The sequence below is a fragment of the Trypanosoma theileri genome (assembly GCF_002087225.1).
Source record: "Trypanosoma theileri isolate Edinburgh chromosome Unknown TM35_Tth_11_V1, whole genome shotgun sequence".
NCBI lineage: Eukaryota > Euglenozoa > Kinetoplastea > Trypanosomatida > Trypanosomatidae > Trypanosoma > Trypanosoma theileri.
In genome coordinates, this window is record NW_021639853.1 from 564,164 (window position 1) to 580,093 (window position 15,930).

Below are 15,930 nucleotides of genomic sequence, written 5' to 3' on the forward strand. Positions count from 1 at the left end.
TATTATTATTATTATTATTATTATTATTATTATTATTATTATTATTATTATTATTATTATTATTATTTAATGAATAATGCGACGCTCTTTGGTTCGACTGGCAGCAGCGGTATCCCTTGGAACTAGAATAAAGAAAAAAGGGTCTAGTGCAGAAATGAGCAAAATTCAGCTCGATACAAGTAAGGCAGGACTTTCTGGTGTAAATAAAAAACATGTAAATGCGATTATTGAAGAGTGTTCCAAAAATTCTGCTTTTTATAAAAATGAGAAAAGAATGGAAGCTGAACGGAAACGACGTAATACAGAACTTTTGGAAAAAGCCAAACAATACCGACTTCTCCCATTGGCTGAAAAGAAAACTATCATTGAAGAAGTGGATCAGGTGGAAGAGGAGCTAGAAGCTGGTCGTCACTTTGGAAATTATGTGCATGTGGACATGGACATGTTCTACGCTGCTGTGGAGATGAAGAAGAACCCGTCGCTGGCGTCTGTGCCGCTCGGCGTTGGCAGCGCGGCGATGTTGTCGACGACGAACTACGCGGCGCGGCGCCACGGTGTGCGCTCCGGCATGCCGGGCTTCGTTGGCCGGCGGCTCTGCCCGGCGCTCGTCGTTGTGCCGCCCGACTTCCCCGCCTACCGCGCGGAGGCCGCCGCCGTCCGCCGCCTCGCCGCCGCCTACGACCCGCACTTCACGAGCGTCGGCCTCGACGAGCTCACGATGGAGGTCAGCGCACACCTGCAGGGGGCGGGCAGCCGCAGTCCACTCACAGCCGCAGACATCGCAGCAGAGTTCCGCGCCCGCGTGTTTGCAGAGACACAGCTGACGGCAAGCGCAGGCATCGCCCCCACTGCAACCCTCGCAAAGATCGCAAGTAACTATAATAAACCTAATGGACAACATGACCTCCAACTACATACACGTGAGGAGGTAATTGCTTTTATGAAAGATTTGCCAGTACGAAAGGTGCCTGGTATTGGTCCAGTTCAAGAACGTGTTCTGGCTTCTTTGGGTATTCGCACTTGTGGTGCTATTTTACGTCAAAAATATAAGTTGCGATTTCTCTTTCCGTATAAGACCTTTAGGTTTTATCTTTCAGCTGGTCTTGGTCTAGCGACTAGCAGTGCAGATCGTTTACGAATGGATCGGTCGCAAAAAACGATTGGGCATGAAGTTACTTTTAGGCGTAAGTTAAAGAGTGAAAAAGAACTACAGCAGATTGTTATTAATTGTCTTGCGCAGACGCATGATAAACTTTTAAAACGACGTGAGTCTGCTCAACTTATTTCACTGCATATGAAGCGACGTTCATTTGAAAATCACCAATATAATGTTACTTTAGAAGCTCCTACTAATGATTTTTCATTACTTTGGCAAGGAACGCTGAAACTACTTCAACCACATTTAGAAAAGTTTGATGACTTTCGTCTTGCTGGAGTCCGATTAGGAAAATTGAAGACTCTCCCTCGGCGGCAACGGTTGTCTAAAAATGGAAGTCTGGCATCTGAGTTTGATATTCAGATTGAACTTCCTTCCTTTGGAAAAGACAAAAAGAAAATAAAACGTGAGGATGCTTCATTGTTGTTTTTGGAAAAGAAACGGATTTGTTTTTCTGTATAAAATGGTGAATGAATCTCATGAGTTTTCATTGTTTACGTTCTAGAGGCGCTTCACCTTTTTTTTTTTGAGTCTCAAATTTATATTGGGTCTCTTCTTCTTTGTCTTGTTGCTTTTTCTTTTTTTTTTTTCTTTATAATTCTTCTTGGGATTCCTCTGTATTGACTTGATTATGAACACATAAGATGGATGAATTAATGCAGTACGTATTATTTACCATCTTGGGAGGAGTTATTCATGTTTTCTTTTTTCTTTCTTTCTTTTTTTTTTCTTTAGATTTATCTCAGTTTTGTACCTTACTTTCACCTGTGTACCATTTTAATTTCTTTTTTTTTTTCTTTCTTTCTCTTTGTTACTCTTACACCTCTGTTGTGAATCTTACTCTATGTTTGTATCACTCTTTTTTAAAAATTGCATCTTATTCCTTCACTTTTCTTCTATTTTTTTTTCTTTGTTTGTTGTTTCTTATGAACTGTGTTTTCCCGTTATTTTAATTTTCCATGGAAACAAAAGAAAAGAGAGAAAGAGGGAGAGAGAGAGGGAATTTATTTTATTTTTTTTTTTCTTCAGGTTATCGACACTTTTTGTGTGTGTATATATATATATACATATGAGTCTGTCTGGTGTATTGTTTAGGTCCTGCACACATTATGGATCCTCCAATCTGACTGTGGCTGGCGGCAGCCGAATCCACCGACGGGAAGTCTCGCGGCACTTCTCTTCTCTTCTCACGAGCGCCATGTACTTTCGTTTTAGTCCCCCGCAACTCCGTCGGCGAGGACCGAAGAAGATAAGGGACTTTGCGAGTTTGGCGATGAATGAAAAAGAGGAAGAGGAATGGAAAAATGTTAATATTGATATGGATCTGGAACCGGTTGATTTAAGGAAATTAAAACTTCCACTACACACAATGAAAATCATTCCACCAGATGTTATAGCCAATGTTATGGCAAAAGACAAAACTATTGTTTTTTCACCCTTGCGTAAACAAGAAGAAGTAACTCAACGACTTGGACGTATGCGGCATTACCAAAGTCTTCAAACTTTAGGAAAGGTTTTGCACTTTCGATTCTTTACGCTAAATGATAGTAATGACAGTAAAGGTGTTTTTCAAGACATAACACCAGAGACATTTCAACGTGTAAAAGAAGTTTTGCGAACCTTAACAAGATTTATAGTAACGGATGAACGATGGCCTGTAGAGATATCTATAGAAATTTCTTCATTAATTAGTGGAGATTCTCAGAAAGTTCAATCAGAAGATGAAGTAGTGAAAATGTTAAATAATATTTTTGCAGAACAACTTCATATAGGAGCTTGGTGTGGTATGTCCTCTACTCCTGTTATTGCTAAAATGGCATGTGAGGTTAGTCAAAAAGAGTATAGTTTAACTCCAAAGGATATTCTTTCAGGAGGTATTGTACACATCAAGAAATATAATCTTCCAACACATGAATCTGTAAAGAAATTTGTTGCGGATGTTCCATTGAGTTCTATTCCTGTTATGGGACCTGCACAGGTGCAGTTACTTAAGGAAGTATATGGCATCACTAAGTGTGGTGAAGTTTCATTGTATGCAGAACGTATAGGATATAGTCTTTCTCAAGCAACGATGGAATTCTTTTATGCGGTTGCTCACGGTTTGGCTCGAGTTCCTGGTGAAGTTGGTACAACAATGTTTCGTAAAGCCCCGAGATGTAAAGCCGCTCAAGTTCGTCGAGAATCTAAATATGGTCGTATAGTATCTGAGGAACATTTCATTGATACTGTACGGGCTATATTTGATATTGTTTACAAAGATCTCCTTGTGCATGATTACGTTACTGGGCGAGTAACACTTGACACTCGCCGTACAGTGCCGCGTGTATTTTGGGTCACTGAGGAATATGAAGATATTCATCCCCGCACAAATGACCGTGAAGTCCTGCGGGAAATCGTATTGCGATTAGCAAAAAGATTTGCACCTAGACGTACTGAGGAACTGCTCGATACGTACACGGTGTCTATTCACTTTGCCGATATTCGTACCTGGCGCGAAGAGCAAGAGTTAAAAGAAGAGGAGGAACAAGAGAAAGAGAGAGAGAAAGAAAAAGAAGAACAGGCATTAAAGGCAAAAATGGATAAAAAAGATGTTATTCCCGAAAGCACAACGAAGGCTAAACCCAGAGTCTTGCGTGTAGAGCCTAGTCGTAGAACTCCCTCTCCACTGAGTCCAGATGAGAAGAAACAACGAATACGATCACAGAGTCACATAGTAAGAGAGAATGATGATCCAGATAGACCTAGAGGTATCGCAGTGGTGATGTAGAGGGCTATTTTTGTTTTTTTATTATTGTTGTTATTATGGTTGTTGTTATTATTATTATGGTTGTTGTTTTACATTTAAAAAAAAAGGAAAAAAAAAAACAAATGCCCTTTTTTTTCATTACATCATGAGAATTGAAACTGGTTGCAGCTATTGTTATTCCATATCTTCATATTTTAAGTCTGTATTTATTATTATTATTATTATTATTATTATTATTATTATTATTATTATTATTATTATTATTATTATTATTTTGTTTTGCTGTGGGTTTTCTCTCCTTTAATGTATCCCAGGATTATAGAGGATTCTCTTTTTCCTTCTTTTGTTTACTTCTTTCTTATTCCGTGTTTTTCTCATTTGATTTCTTATTTATTTTTTTTTTTTCTTTCCTTCGTTCTTTTTGTTGTTGTTGCTCTTTTTTTTGTTTTCTTTTTACTTTACTTCTTACGATGATTTGTATTGCAGTTACAGATTGAATGTGGCGGCTTAACTATGCCATGTATGGGGATGTGTCCCTCGGGAGGTATTTCTCCCCCGCAGAACGGCGAATTCCGCTTTCGGCCAATCTTCACTGCACACATGTCTCTCGCATTTTTAGATATGAGAACAGCAACAGCAACAGCAGTGATAATTACACTACTAGTACTAGTAATACGGATAATATTACCAGTCTCAACAGTGGCTCTAACTCGGAATGTTGTTTTCTTACCGCGACTAGTCCTCCCCATGGACGTTTGTTGGCACTCACGGTGAAGGGATCATATGCAGAGATGCGAGAGGCGCAGGTGCACACACACAATCCATCTCAGACAACACACCTGAATGGAGAAGAGCCACGGCGGTGTCGTGTCTCTCGCATTCCTGCAGAGAAGCCATCTCTTCACAACACAGTGAATGTGGATACAGAAGAAGAAGAAGAAGAAGAAAACAATAATGAGGATGAGTGTTTGGTTCCTCTATATACCACAGCATGGCGGCATGTGAGTTCCACACTGGTGCTCTCAGCGGATGTGCACGAGCCAATTCATAGACTGCGGCACTACAGCAGAGATGAAAGAACTCTCTCAGCACTCGCAGTGGACGCAGTGCATCAACTCCACGTGGAACCGCTTGTTCATAGTGATGTATTCGAGTTTGATCGCGCCTCTGTGAATGCCACGGCGATGGATTATTGGGGTCCGAACAGTGTTGTGATTGGATTCTCCTCTGGTGAACTCTGTGTTCTTGATTGGCGTGATCCAAGTGGTGGATTGCTGTTTCGTTCATCTGCCTCATCATCATTATCATCATTGCAGAGATCAATTTCTTTGCGTCGTCGATCTCCACCCGTTGGAGGTATTATGAGTTGTTGTGCTCTTGAAGATAGTTTTCGTGTTGTGTGTGGATTAGGTGATAGTCACGGGACTGTTGTGGTGACGGATCTGCGTAAAGGCGTTTCAGTCTCACGGGATACAATGAAACGCGGCCGAAAGTCATTTGCAGATGAAATTCGAGAGGCGGTTGTGTCTGAACGAGTTTCTATTCCCACAGGATATCCGGTGTGTGATATGAGACATTGTCGTTTGGAGTTTGGGGTTATTGGTATGGTGGATACTGGTGGAATGAGTGTTCTCACAACTATCGCAGAGCTAGAGTCTGGTACATTGAAAAATAAGCCAAATAATAAGAATAAGAATAATATTTATAATAATAATAATAATAATAATAATAATATTAATATTAATAATAATAATAATAATAATAATAGTGATAATGATAATATATTATCATTATTAAATTCAGCATCACCAGAGCGTATGGTATTTTCGGAAGAAACAGGCGGAGGACGGTCTGTCTTCTTGCACTTGTTGGATCGACAACGCACTTCAATTCCACATCGACGAAATTTACGCTGCGATATTTCCCCGGATGGTTCTTTTCTGATGAGTACAGGCGTGCGCTGCTGCGGTGCGGCCGTGAGAACGTGGGATGGAAAGTTGACAGACCTCGAGTTTACTGGAGTGGAGGATGAAGTGCCGTTCAGGGAATATTTAAAGTCTATTTCCCTGATGGATTCAATGCTTTGTGCAGAAACAGAGAATGGAAATGCTCTCTGTGCTGCTGTTCATATGTCTTAGTCGTTTTTTTTTTTTTTTTTTTAATTAAAGATACATCACTTATCTTGTTTGTTTTTTCTTTCTTTTATTATTATTATTATTGTGAATATGACTGCAGAGATGGAGATGCTGAGAGAGTGTGAGTGTGAGTGTGTTTTTCTCTTATTTTTGCTTTTTTTGGGGTCTTCAGAAAAAAAAAAAGGAAATGTTTCTTTTTTCTCTCTGTTTGTGTGAATTCTCTCTTGGCCCATTATTCTTTCTTTTGTCGTTGTTGTTCTAGTTTTTTTTCATTCTGTATTGTACAATTCTTCTTTTTCTTACTTACTTTCTTTTGGTTGTAGGAATTAGAATTATTATAATTATAATAATCATGTTATTCTGTAGTTGTAAGGCTTGGGATGTCTGTCTTTATTATTATTACTATTATTATTTATTTAATTTAATTTATTTGTCTTTTTTCTTTTTGTTTTTTTTTTTTCTTCCCTTGTTTTCACCAAAGGTGTTTTAATTGGCATTACAGTAAGGACCATTCCCAAATATTATCACCACACATACAAACATACAAAACATACATACATACTTCTCTCTCTTTCTTTTAATTATTTATTTATTTATTTATTTAATTGAAAGAGCTTAAAAAAGAAAAGAAAAAGGAAAAAAAAACAGAACATATCATATGAACTTCGTACAGTATGTTCTTTTAAGTCTCACACTTCTACTTGGATGTGTGTTTATTGGATGTTTCGCCAATAATGATAATGAAAATAATAATAATAATGATAATAATAATAATAATAATAATAATAATAATAATAATAAATCAACGCCTTTTGGCTTCCTGGAAGCGATGGTAAATCACACGGCAATTTTCACGGCCATTCTGAAGGAATTACCGCGAGAAGGTAAAGCCGCCTGGCATGCGTTAACAGCCGTTAGAAGTGAATGGAATCCCCTCCGCATTGCCGTCTCTACATTGGATTTAAATGATACCAATAAGTATTGTAATATCTCTGGTGTGATTCGTCAAGATCTTCATGGAAAGGACTTTATGTGTACAGAGACATCTATCTTAACACCTGAGAAGATTCAACTTATTATAGAGTATATTCTCCCTGAAGCGGTGCAATTACACTCCTCACGTCTTCTTGTGGAGTCTTTAAATGAGAATTTACTTATTCCGTTATTTAATGATACGATTTGTTCAAGTTTTACAGTTCCCGCAGATCATCGACGTATAGGTGTAAAAGATGCCGATATGATTCTCTATGTTGCGGCTAAACCAGCAAGTGGTGTAGATGTTGCTTGGGCAAAGAGTTGTGCAAAAATGAAGAATGGTCGTCCTATTGCTGGAGTGATAAACTTTATCCCTCAATCTATTTCTCTCACTAGAATATCTATTCGAATTACCGCACATGAAATTGCCCACACCCTTGGATTTAATTATCAACAAATGGTAGATCTTAACATGATATCTACTGTTCCTCATGTAAGAGGTAAACCGTCCGTGATGGTGGTAAACTCCACCTTAACGGCAAAAAAAGCTAAAGAGTTTTACGGCTGTTCTTCTGCTGTTGGAATGGAATTGGAAGATGAAGGCGACAACAACACCGCCGGTTCGCATTGGAAAAGACGAAATGCAAGAGATGAATTAATGGCTTCCATGGGAAGTACTGGAATGTATTATACCGCAATGACAATGGCCACTTTTGAAGATATGAAATTTTATAAAGCTAATTGGGGAAAAGAGGAAAGAATGAGTTGGGGAGAAAATGCGGGTTGTGCATTCTTAGAAGAAAAGTGTATAGTAAATAACATTACGGCATTTCCACATATGTTTTGTAATGAATCCAAGTCTAGTACACTACGATGTACATTTGATCGAAGAGCACTTGGGTCTTGTTCCTTAACAGTACACAATATATCAATTCCAGAAGTTTATCAATACTTTACAAATCCTTACTTGGGTGGAAATAAAGATGATTTGATGGATTATTGTCCTTTTATTGTCCCATATGAAGATAGTTATTGCAATAATGGAGAAAAGGAACTTCTCCCGGGAAGTCGTATTTCTGTTAATTCCCGTTGTTTGACTGGAGATCATCTTATTCTTTATAATAAACCTGTGGGAGATATTTGTGTAGAGGTGCTTTGCGGTAATGGGAAAGTGCATATACGATATCTTGGCGATGATGAATGGTATCCGTGTCCAGAGGGAACTTCCATTACACCAATGAAAACATTCTCCAGTGGTCGTATTCAATGTCCAATGGTACATGAAGTCTGTGATGAAAGTAACGTGGCCTTCACAACGTTGACTTCTATTTCACTGGCATCTATGCTATGGTTATGGTTCTTTTATTAAGAGTTAGGCAATATATATATATATATATATATATATATATATTATTAAAGTAAATAAAATAAAATAAATAAAGAAAAGAAAAACGAAAAGAAAAGTAGGGAGAAAATAAATGTCCATTCCTCTTGTCGCTATTGGAATCTCTATTTAAAAAAAAATTCTTTGAAATAGGTGTTATTAGGTACATACATATACATATACATACATACATACATACATATATATATATTGCTCTTATCCTAGTTATTTAGATGATGTTAAAAATCATTTACCTCTTTTTTCTTTTCGATTTTTACATTTTTCTTTGTAAGACAATGCTATTATAGCCATGCAGTTTTTTCTTCTTTGTTTTGTTTTTTTTGTTTTTTGTTTTTTTTCAAAGTTGAATGATAAACATATTCTATATTATTATTTCAGAGATTTTTTTAAATAGTTTTTTGCTTTTTTCTTTTTTTCTCCAACTTCTTTTTTTCTTTTTCTTTTGTTTTTTTTTTGTTTTTTTCATTCTCGACATGCTTGCTATTATCCGAATATGATATATTTATATTCTTCTTTTATTATTATTATTATTATTATTATTTATAAGTTGTTGTAATCAATGGTAGTGTAGATAATTCCTGGAATGGTGCCTAACTCAACTTCTTCACTATTCAGTTTCCCAGTATTATTAGGGAGAGGGAAAGGGATTAGCTGAAGAAAAGAAGAAAAATTAAAAAAAGAAAAATTAAAAAAGAAAAGGGCAGTTCTCTCCTCTTTTTTTCTTTTTTCTTTCGTTGTTATTGTTGTTGATGTAGTGATTAGGATTGTGATTGGTGTTTGTTTTCTAGTTTGGGAACAAACATCTCTCTATCTTTTTTTCTTTGTAATGTGTATGTGTATGTGTGTGTGTGTGTTTATTATTATTTATCTCTGTGGTTGCGCCCTTATTATTATTATTATTATTATTATTATTATTTATTTATTTATTTATATAGTAAATGCCGTTGAAATATATATATATATATATATATATATATATATATATAAGAGATAAGCTATTTCGCCTTTTATTAATGCTCATGATAACACCTTTTTTGTTCCTTTCTTTCTCTATCTATATCTCTATGCGAAAAAGCAGTAAACCTGTAATTTTTTATTTTTTTTTTTTTTTTTTAATCTTTCTATCCTTCTTTATATCCTTCTTTCTTGCTCTTCATGATCATCATCATCATAATAATAATCTTTTCTTCTTCTTCTTTATATATTTCTCTTATTTCTCCTAAAATAAATATATATTATTATTAATATCCATAAGAGGAGGTATCGAATGAGATTCCAATCATGGATGATCTCCACATCTCCGACACTCTCCTCTGCAGTGCGGAGGGAATAGACTGGATCCCAACAGCAGCAGAGGAGGAGACTTCACTTCTCAAGACGACTGTTCTTGTGAGTTCCCCCGCAGAAATTCACTTCTCGGCGGTTGGAATGAATGCCTTCATGGGCGGTATGGCTCTCTTAGAGCATCATCTCACTAATAGTGATTCACTCTTAGTGCTTTTACTTCTTCTTCTTAATAATAGTAATAATAATAATAATAATAATAATAATAATAATAATAATAATAATGACAATACGAAAGTGGAACGGGTAGTGGGGGTTATACACGCTTCGGATATCATTGCACACATGGAGCCATTTGAAGGATTACAATCGTTGGCATTATGTGTAGATATTGCTGGGGAAACACACTACTTGATTATAAAACCTCTCCCAATAATAACAACAACAACAACAACAACAACAACAACAATAGAAAGAAGAAGAATAATATCATCATCATTAATAGATGTGTGTTTTCGTCGAATCTCGTGTAAAAAAGGGAGTGGGAGTGAAGGTGTAGATATGTCAATGTATGCTCCACTTGGAAATGATCTCTCTATTCCTCTACAACTATCCCAGTTGTACCGTCAAGCTATCTCTCAGAATAGTAATAATAATAATAATAATAATAATAGTGATAATGATATGAATACTGTTCTTGTTAATATTGGAGTAGGTGTGGAATGGAATCGAAACCATAATAATAATACAGAACTTTCTATTGAAATACTGCGAGAGACACTGTTTAGTGTGTTGTCTACTCAATACTTATCCCTCATACATTTTACTACAGATGTGATGAATGAAGATGTGAAGATGTGGATAAGACATCCTCTAGTAATGGAAGCACTACTTCCCCCTTCACTTGGACGTGTGGTTTATTTTATTTCCACTCAATGTAGTTTTTCTATTCCATTATCAGTTCATTCAACATTATCCAGATTTAAAAAGTATAAAAGAGATGCGGCAAATATTATTACTTGTCGTGGTATGATTATTATTCTTCGCGAGGCAGTTGTGTTTCTTTTACAAACTGAAACAAGTCAATCATTTATTTCTCATATAGTTCTTCACTGGAGTCGTGTATATGGATATCAACCTCGTAATATCTTGCAGAGATCTCAACAAGCATTTCATCTTGGTATTACTATAGAAAGAAATGAAAACATAAGGCATGAGGGATTATTATCATATGAATGGATTTCCATACAAACTCCTTCTAGAAGAGATTGTTGTAGTTTGGAATATGCATTTCGTCAGGCTTATCTTTTATCCACAGGAGAGCATTGCCGTGTGATTGGAGAACAAGTCTCTGTGAAGATGATGTCTAATAGAGAGGAAAGTAAACCTTTTTCAACTAGTAGAGAATGTATCTATTCTTCTTCCATAGCTCAGACCCATACTCCTATAAAGATGAAGAAGATAAAGATGATGGAAGTAAAAGAGGAAGAAAAAGAAAAAGGAGAATTAGATATATGGACAACTTCATCAGAAAATATGGATATTCTGACTAATAATTATCATCATAATAATAATAATAGTGATGATAATGATAATGATAATAATTTTAAAGAAGTAGAACACTCACGTAAAAAGTTTATTCATATGCTATTACATCAAACATCTCTTGTATTGTTATTATTGGATCGTATTGTTTATTCATCTTGTTCGACTCCTGCTATTCTCGCTCAATATCCAACCAAAGTAGCCGAACTCTTTATTTCCACTTTTGTAGAAATATTTAAAAATCATTTTTTAAATGAGAATATGTTTACACATCTATATCTATACCTATTACATCATGCCATTCAAGTTGAATGTTACTTACGAGGCTTCTCCTCATCTCTATTAAAAGAATGGCATGATATGTGTATAGGCTCTATCTATATAGGGTTAAATGGATGTGAATGGATGGATCATTTAATGACTTCTTCATTATTCCCTGTAGTGATCTCACCATTGTGTGGAGAGATTATTTTGAAAATGATTAAACAGGACTTTCATATAGTGTGGGATACTGTTTGCAAACAAATTCCTTTACCAAGAATGAATCCATCATCATTATCAGCAGCAGATGATAAAATAAATTTTGGAAATAATATTTTACCCGTTATTTTGGAAGTTCTAAACACTACAACTCATCATCCACTTATACTTTTACATCTCTATTATACATTTAATGAGTCTCTCCAACACTCTTTCTCTCTTCATAATAAAACGGATACATTAAACCCTGATATGATTTCTTTACAACTCACCACAGAGATGTGTTATGTTGCCATTTATCGTTTAGCAAAAGAAACGTATGGTCCATATCTTTTAAATGTGGAATCCCGTGAAAACTTTATATTGTTATTGGAGTGGTTTAGAAATATTATTGCAGTATCTAATCCCTCATCTATACAGTATGTTAGTATAAATGAGGAACTCTTAGAAAAAGTCATGCATTCATTTATTTTTGATGGAAATCTCCCATCTCATCACCCATTGTTATCTCTAGAGTCTATTTGGATTGAACATGCAGCAGTTATACTCACAGATTACGTGATATTGGGAGGTGAGGATTTCTTATTGAAAATAAGAGATAAATCTACTCAATCTACTTTTTCTCAGAAAAATAAGGAAGAAGAGGAGAAGAAGAAGAAGAATATTCATGAAATTCGTCATCGAGAAGTATCAACACAAACAGTTTATACATCTGCTCATGAAGAAGAGGTGTTACGCACTTGTTTACGTCTTCAATCACGTGTGCGATATCTTGAAGGTTTATGCAATGAAGAAGAAAAGCGGCAGAAAGAGAAAGAAAAGATGACTTCTGCAGAGGAACTCCTATTATTATCATCATCAACATTACCATCATCATTAGAGACTGCGGTTGTACCCTTCACTTATCTAAAGGCATATCAATCACATCTTGAGTATGCAGCCGCACTGGAGCGTCAGACTGAAGAATTGAAGAAACTCGATGATGAAAAGCGAGAGGAATTAATTGCGCTGCAGCGTGAGAACACCACTCTGAAGATGGCATTAACAGAGGCATTGCAGAGAAATAATGATTGTGTGTTAATACCACCTCTGCATACCACCTACACAGTCCTATGTGATGAGGTACGACACTTTATGATTGGACGGGAAGAGCATGAACGCGAGGTGATTATATTCTCAGAGTCTAAAGAAAGAACGGCACTTCTGTGTTTGCTTCTACGTTGGGTATCATAGGAATATTTATTATTATTATTATTATTATTATTATTATTATTATTATTTATTTCTTCTTATTTTTTTTTATTATTATTTCTTCCATTCAAAGTCTGATTTTCCTATTATCAATGGTGCACAAAAGCAGAATCATAGTTTTTTTTTCTTTTCTTGTTGTTGTTGTTCTTCTTCTTCGATGGCTTCCTTATTTTATCTCACGTATGCTTCTTTCCATCTGTTTCCTTTTTATCCTATCTCTCTCTCTCTCTCTCTCTATATATATATATATATATATATACGTTGTCGGTCTACAATTTCTGGATGTAGGCGCTTATTGTCGAATGGAGGATACAGTCTCCCTGCAGCGCCGCCCAACATCTCCCTTTGAGTTTGCAGTGGAACTTCTCTGCGGTATTGCCCTTCACTGGCCCCACTGCCGCCAGCCCGCCTCCGTGCTGTTGTGTGGCCCGTGCGGAAATGGAAAGAGCCACGTGGTGCGCAGTGCCGTGCGGCGGGCCCGCCGTGTGGGATCTCGTCGTGTGTTGAATATCACCCCGCGCCTCGCAGAGTCACTCGCACGGCGGAAAGTAAACGGAAGCACAATGCTTCGGAAGGAAATTCGACATACCATTGCGGATATATTGCTTGAACAAACAGAGAGTGGTGTAAAGGATAAAACTGAACTCAATACGGAGTCTGTGGTTATTGTTATTCTAGACCATATGGAACTTTTCCTAACTGCCACTACAGATACCAGTAGTTTTTTGCGTGAGGAAGGAACATCATCTGGTTATTCGGGATCTGGCACACCACATCATCCAGCACTCCTAGCTGACCTGTACGATATCATTCGAGGACGTGATTTATTTCAACAAGAAGAATTACAGCAAATGCGTTTGAGTTGTGTACTCTTCGTTACACTATTTAGTGGAGTCTATGAAGAGGTTGATTTGTTCGCACGTGATAAACTTTTTGATGCTTACGTGTCTTTAAAAACTCCAACAGAAAGTGAACGTCTTACTTTTATGCAAAATCAATCTGTTATCTCACCACTACTATGCCGAGCTATTGCGGCTCGTAGTGGTGGTGTCACATACAGAGGTTTAACTGAAATTCTTAGACATGTAGAAGAAATTATACATGAAAAATCATCTGATAAGGATTACCTTGAGTTTTTATCACCAATCGATAATTTTAATACTCTAAATAAATTGTATTATAAAAAATTTGAAGATTTTGCTGCATCACTTGCCCTTCAAACTATTCGTTTATTCAGTGCGAGTGGTTCTACTGCAGCACAGGAATACCGAGAAAGCGCTGGATATATTGATGTACAAGAAACTCACTGGTCTGATATAGCCGGACTTGAGAAGGTGAAAAAGACACTCCAACGACTTATTTTACGGCCATTGAAACATTATACTACTTATCGACGCTTTGGAGTTCGTCCGTCTACTGGTGTTTTGCTTTCTGGGCCTCCAGGAACAGGAAAAACGATGCTTGCACGAGCAATGGCTACTGAACTGAACGCTTCTTTTATCTATATGGACCTCCCACAATTAATTCAGTCGGAAGTTGGAGAATCTGAGCGAAAACTACGGGAGTTCTTTGATGTTGCCCGAGAAAGAAGTCCTTCTGTAATGTTTATTGACGAACTACAAGCCGCATTTGGCAATCGGTACGACGCAGAAGGGAGGTCAAGTTCAACCCATGATGCGCGTCTCGTTTCTCAGCTTCTTCATCTTCTTGATAAGGCGCACGAAGACGAAGATCACTTCACTCTTTTTGTAGGAGCAACAAATGTTAAGCACATGTTGGATGAAGCATTACTACGTGCTGGACGCCTTGATACAATTGTAGAAGTTCCTCTTCCAGATGAGGCAGCACGGCATAGTTTAGTGCAGCGTGTTGTGTACGGCGAGTGGAATGCCTGGTTTCCTAATTCTAGTACTAGTGTAGATACGGATGCAGTAAGGCAGGCCTTGATTAAGGCTTTTGTAGAAGGCACAACTGACTTAACAGGTGCAGAGATGCGTCATACAATAAATGTTTTTGCTCTTCATTTTCTTCGTCTTATACACATAAAAAAAGAAGCTCTATGTGAACCACAGAAACTCGTGGATTCCGTACATTCCCTACAAGAATTATTAATTGATGCGAAATCGCATTGTATGAGTGGAGAAGCTCAGATGGCACTAACCCGTGCACTATCCAAACCCATGAGTTCCACATAACATTTTTCTTTTTTTTATTTCGTGACCACCTAACGTTGTTACTGTGTAGTTTCATAAAATCGTATAAAGTAAAACATATGCTTCTTTCTTTACATTCCTGTAAATAGCCTTTCTATATTACTTGATTCAATACTCATAAAGATTTTTTTTTTACCATTTCTACTTGTATATTATTCTCTAAAATTCTTTCTTCCTATTTTAATAAGAAATTTTTCCTACTGCAAAAAACTCCACGTAATGAGAAAGATACGGAACTCTTACGAAACAACACACTCCCAAATAGGGAAACCGTTATACATAACGCCGCTGCTTCTCCTGCTGCTGTTGTTTCTGTGCTGCGCCAGTGTGTGTGTTGCGCAGAAGTACGGCGGCGTGCAGTCGACTGGAGTTGTGCGGGAGTTGCCCCGCAAGGGACAGAGTGGTGTGCAGGCGTACACCGTCGCCACACAGGAGAATGGAGGATGGGAGCTGATCCGCATTGAGGCGTTCACGAGGGACTTGGAGGACACATCGAAATACTGTACGAAAGCTGGTCAGGAGGTCATTGATTTTAATGGTAATAAGGCCAAATGTAAAGAAGCGGAGGTCCTCAACGATGAAAGGCACAGGGAATACATTAAGAATATCATTCCCGCTGCCATCAAACTGCACAGGGATCGTCTGCGTGTACAACCCCATAAAGGCAAAATAATCGTGCCCAAATTTGAAGATGAAGTCTTCTGTGGGAAATTCACTGTACCCAAAGAGCACCGCACTGA

The 15,930-nt window shown here is 37.2% G+C and overlaps 7 protein-coding genes across 7 annotated transcripts; all 7 read left to right on the forward strand.

Moving 5' to 3' along the window:
- Nucleotides 1–76: 76 nt before the first annotated feature.
- Nucleotides 77–1,618, forward strand: TM35_000113420 (DNA polymerase kappa; the record flags this gene model as incomplete). The annotated part of the gene is made up of 1 exon (XM_029025051.1): nucleotides 77–1,618. The coding sequence occupies one exon, from the start codon at nucleotides 77–79 to the stop codon at nucleotides 1,616–1,618; it is 1,542 nt and encodes a 513-aa protein (XP_028883874.1).
- Nucleotides 1,619–2,225: 607 nt separating this feature from the next.
- On the forward strand, nucleotides 2,226–3,923 carry TM35_000113430 (uncharacterized protein; the record flags this gene model as incomplete). The annotated part of the gene is made up of 1 exon (XM_029025052.1): nucleotides 2,226–3,923. One exon carries the CDS (start codon nucleotides 2,226–2,228, stop codon nucleotides 3,921–3,923), a length of 1,698 nt encoding a protein of 565 aa, XP_028883875.1.
- A 476-nt stretch (nucleotides 3,924–4,399) lies between these two features.
- TM35_000113440 (uncharacterized protein) lies at nucleotides 4,400–6,040 on the forward strand (the record flags this gene model as incomplete). The annotated part of the gene is made up of 1 exon (XM_029025053.1): nucleotides 4,400–6,040. The coding sequence occupies one exon, from the start codon at nucleotides 4,400–4,402 to the stop codon at nucleotides 6,038–6,040; it is 1,641 nt and encodes a 546-aa protein (XP_028883876.1).
- Nucleotides 6,041–6,695: 655 nt separating this feature from the next.
- Nucleotides 6,696–8,381, forward strand: TM35_000113450 (surface protease GP63; the record flags this gene model as incomplete). Its single annotated transcript, XM_029025054.1, has 1 exon — nucleotides 6,696–8,381. The coding sequence occupies one exon, from the start codon at nucleotides 6,696–6,698 to the stop codon at nucleotides 8,379–8,381; it is 1,686 nt and encodes a 561-aa protein (XP_028883877.1).
- Nucleotides 8,382–9,698: 1,317 nt separating this feature from the next.
- Nucleotides 9,699–12,959, forward strand: TM35_000113460 (uncharacterized protein; the record flags this gene model as incomplete). Its single annotated transcript, XM_029025055.1, has 1 exon — nucleotides 9,699–12,959. One exon carries the CDS (start codon nucleotides 9,699–9,701, stop codon nucleotides 12,957–12,959), a length of 3,261 nt encoding a protein of 1,086 aa, XP_028883878.1.
- A 320-nt stretch (nucleotides 12,960–13,279) lies between these two features.
- TM35_000113470 (putative ATPase) lies at nucleotides 13,280–15,172 on the forward strand (the record flags this gene model as incomplete). The annotated part of the gene is made up of 1 exon (XM_029025056.1): nucleotides 13,280–15,172. One exon carries the CDS (start codon nucleotides 13,280–13,282, stop codon nucleotides 15,170–15,172), a length of 1,893 nt encoding a protein of 630 aa, XP_028883879.1.
- Nucleotides 15,173–15,409: 237 nt separating this feature from the next.
- TM35_000113480 (putative surface protease GP63) lies at nucleotides 15,410–15,928 on the forward strand (the record flags this gene model as incomplete). The annotated part of the gene is made up of 1 exon (XM_029025057.1): nucleotides 15,410–15,928. A coding segment is annotated over one exon (519 nt), but the record flags the coding sequence as incomplete, so codon positions are not given.
- Nucleotides 15,929–15,930: the final 2 nt, after the last annotated feature.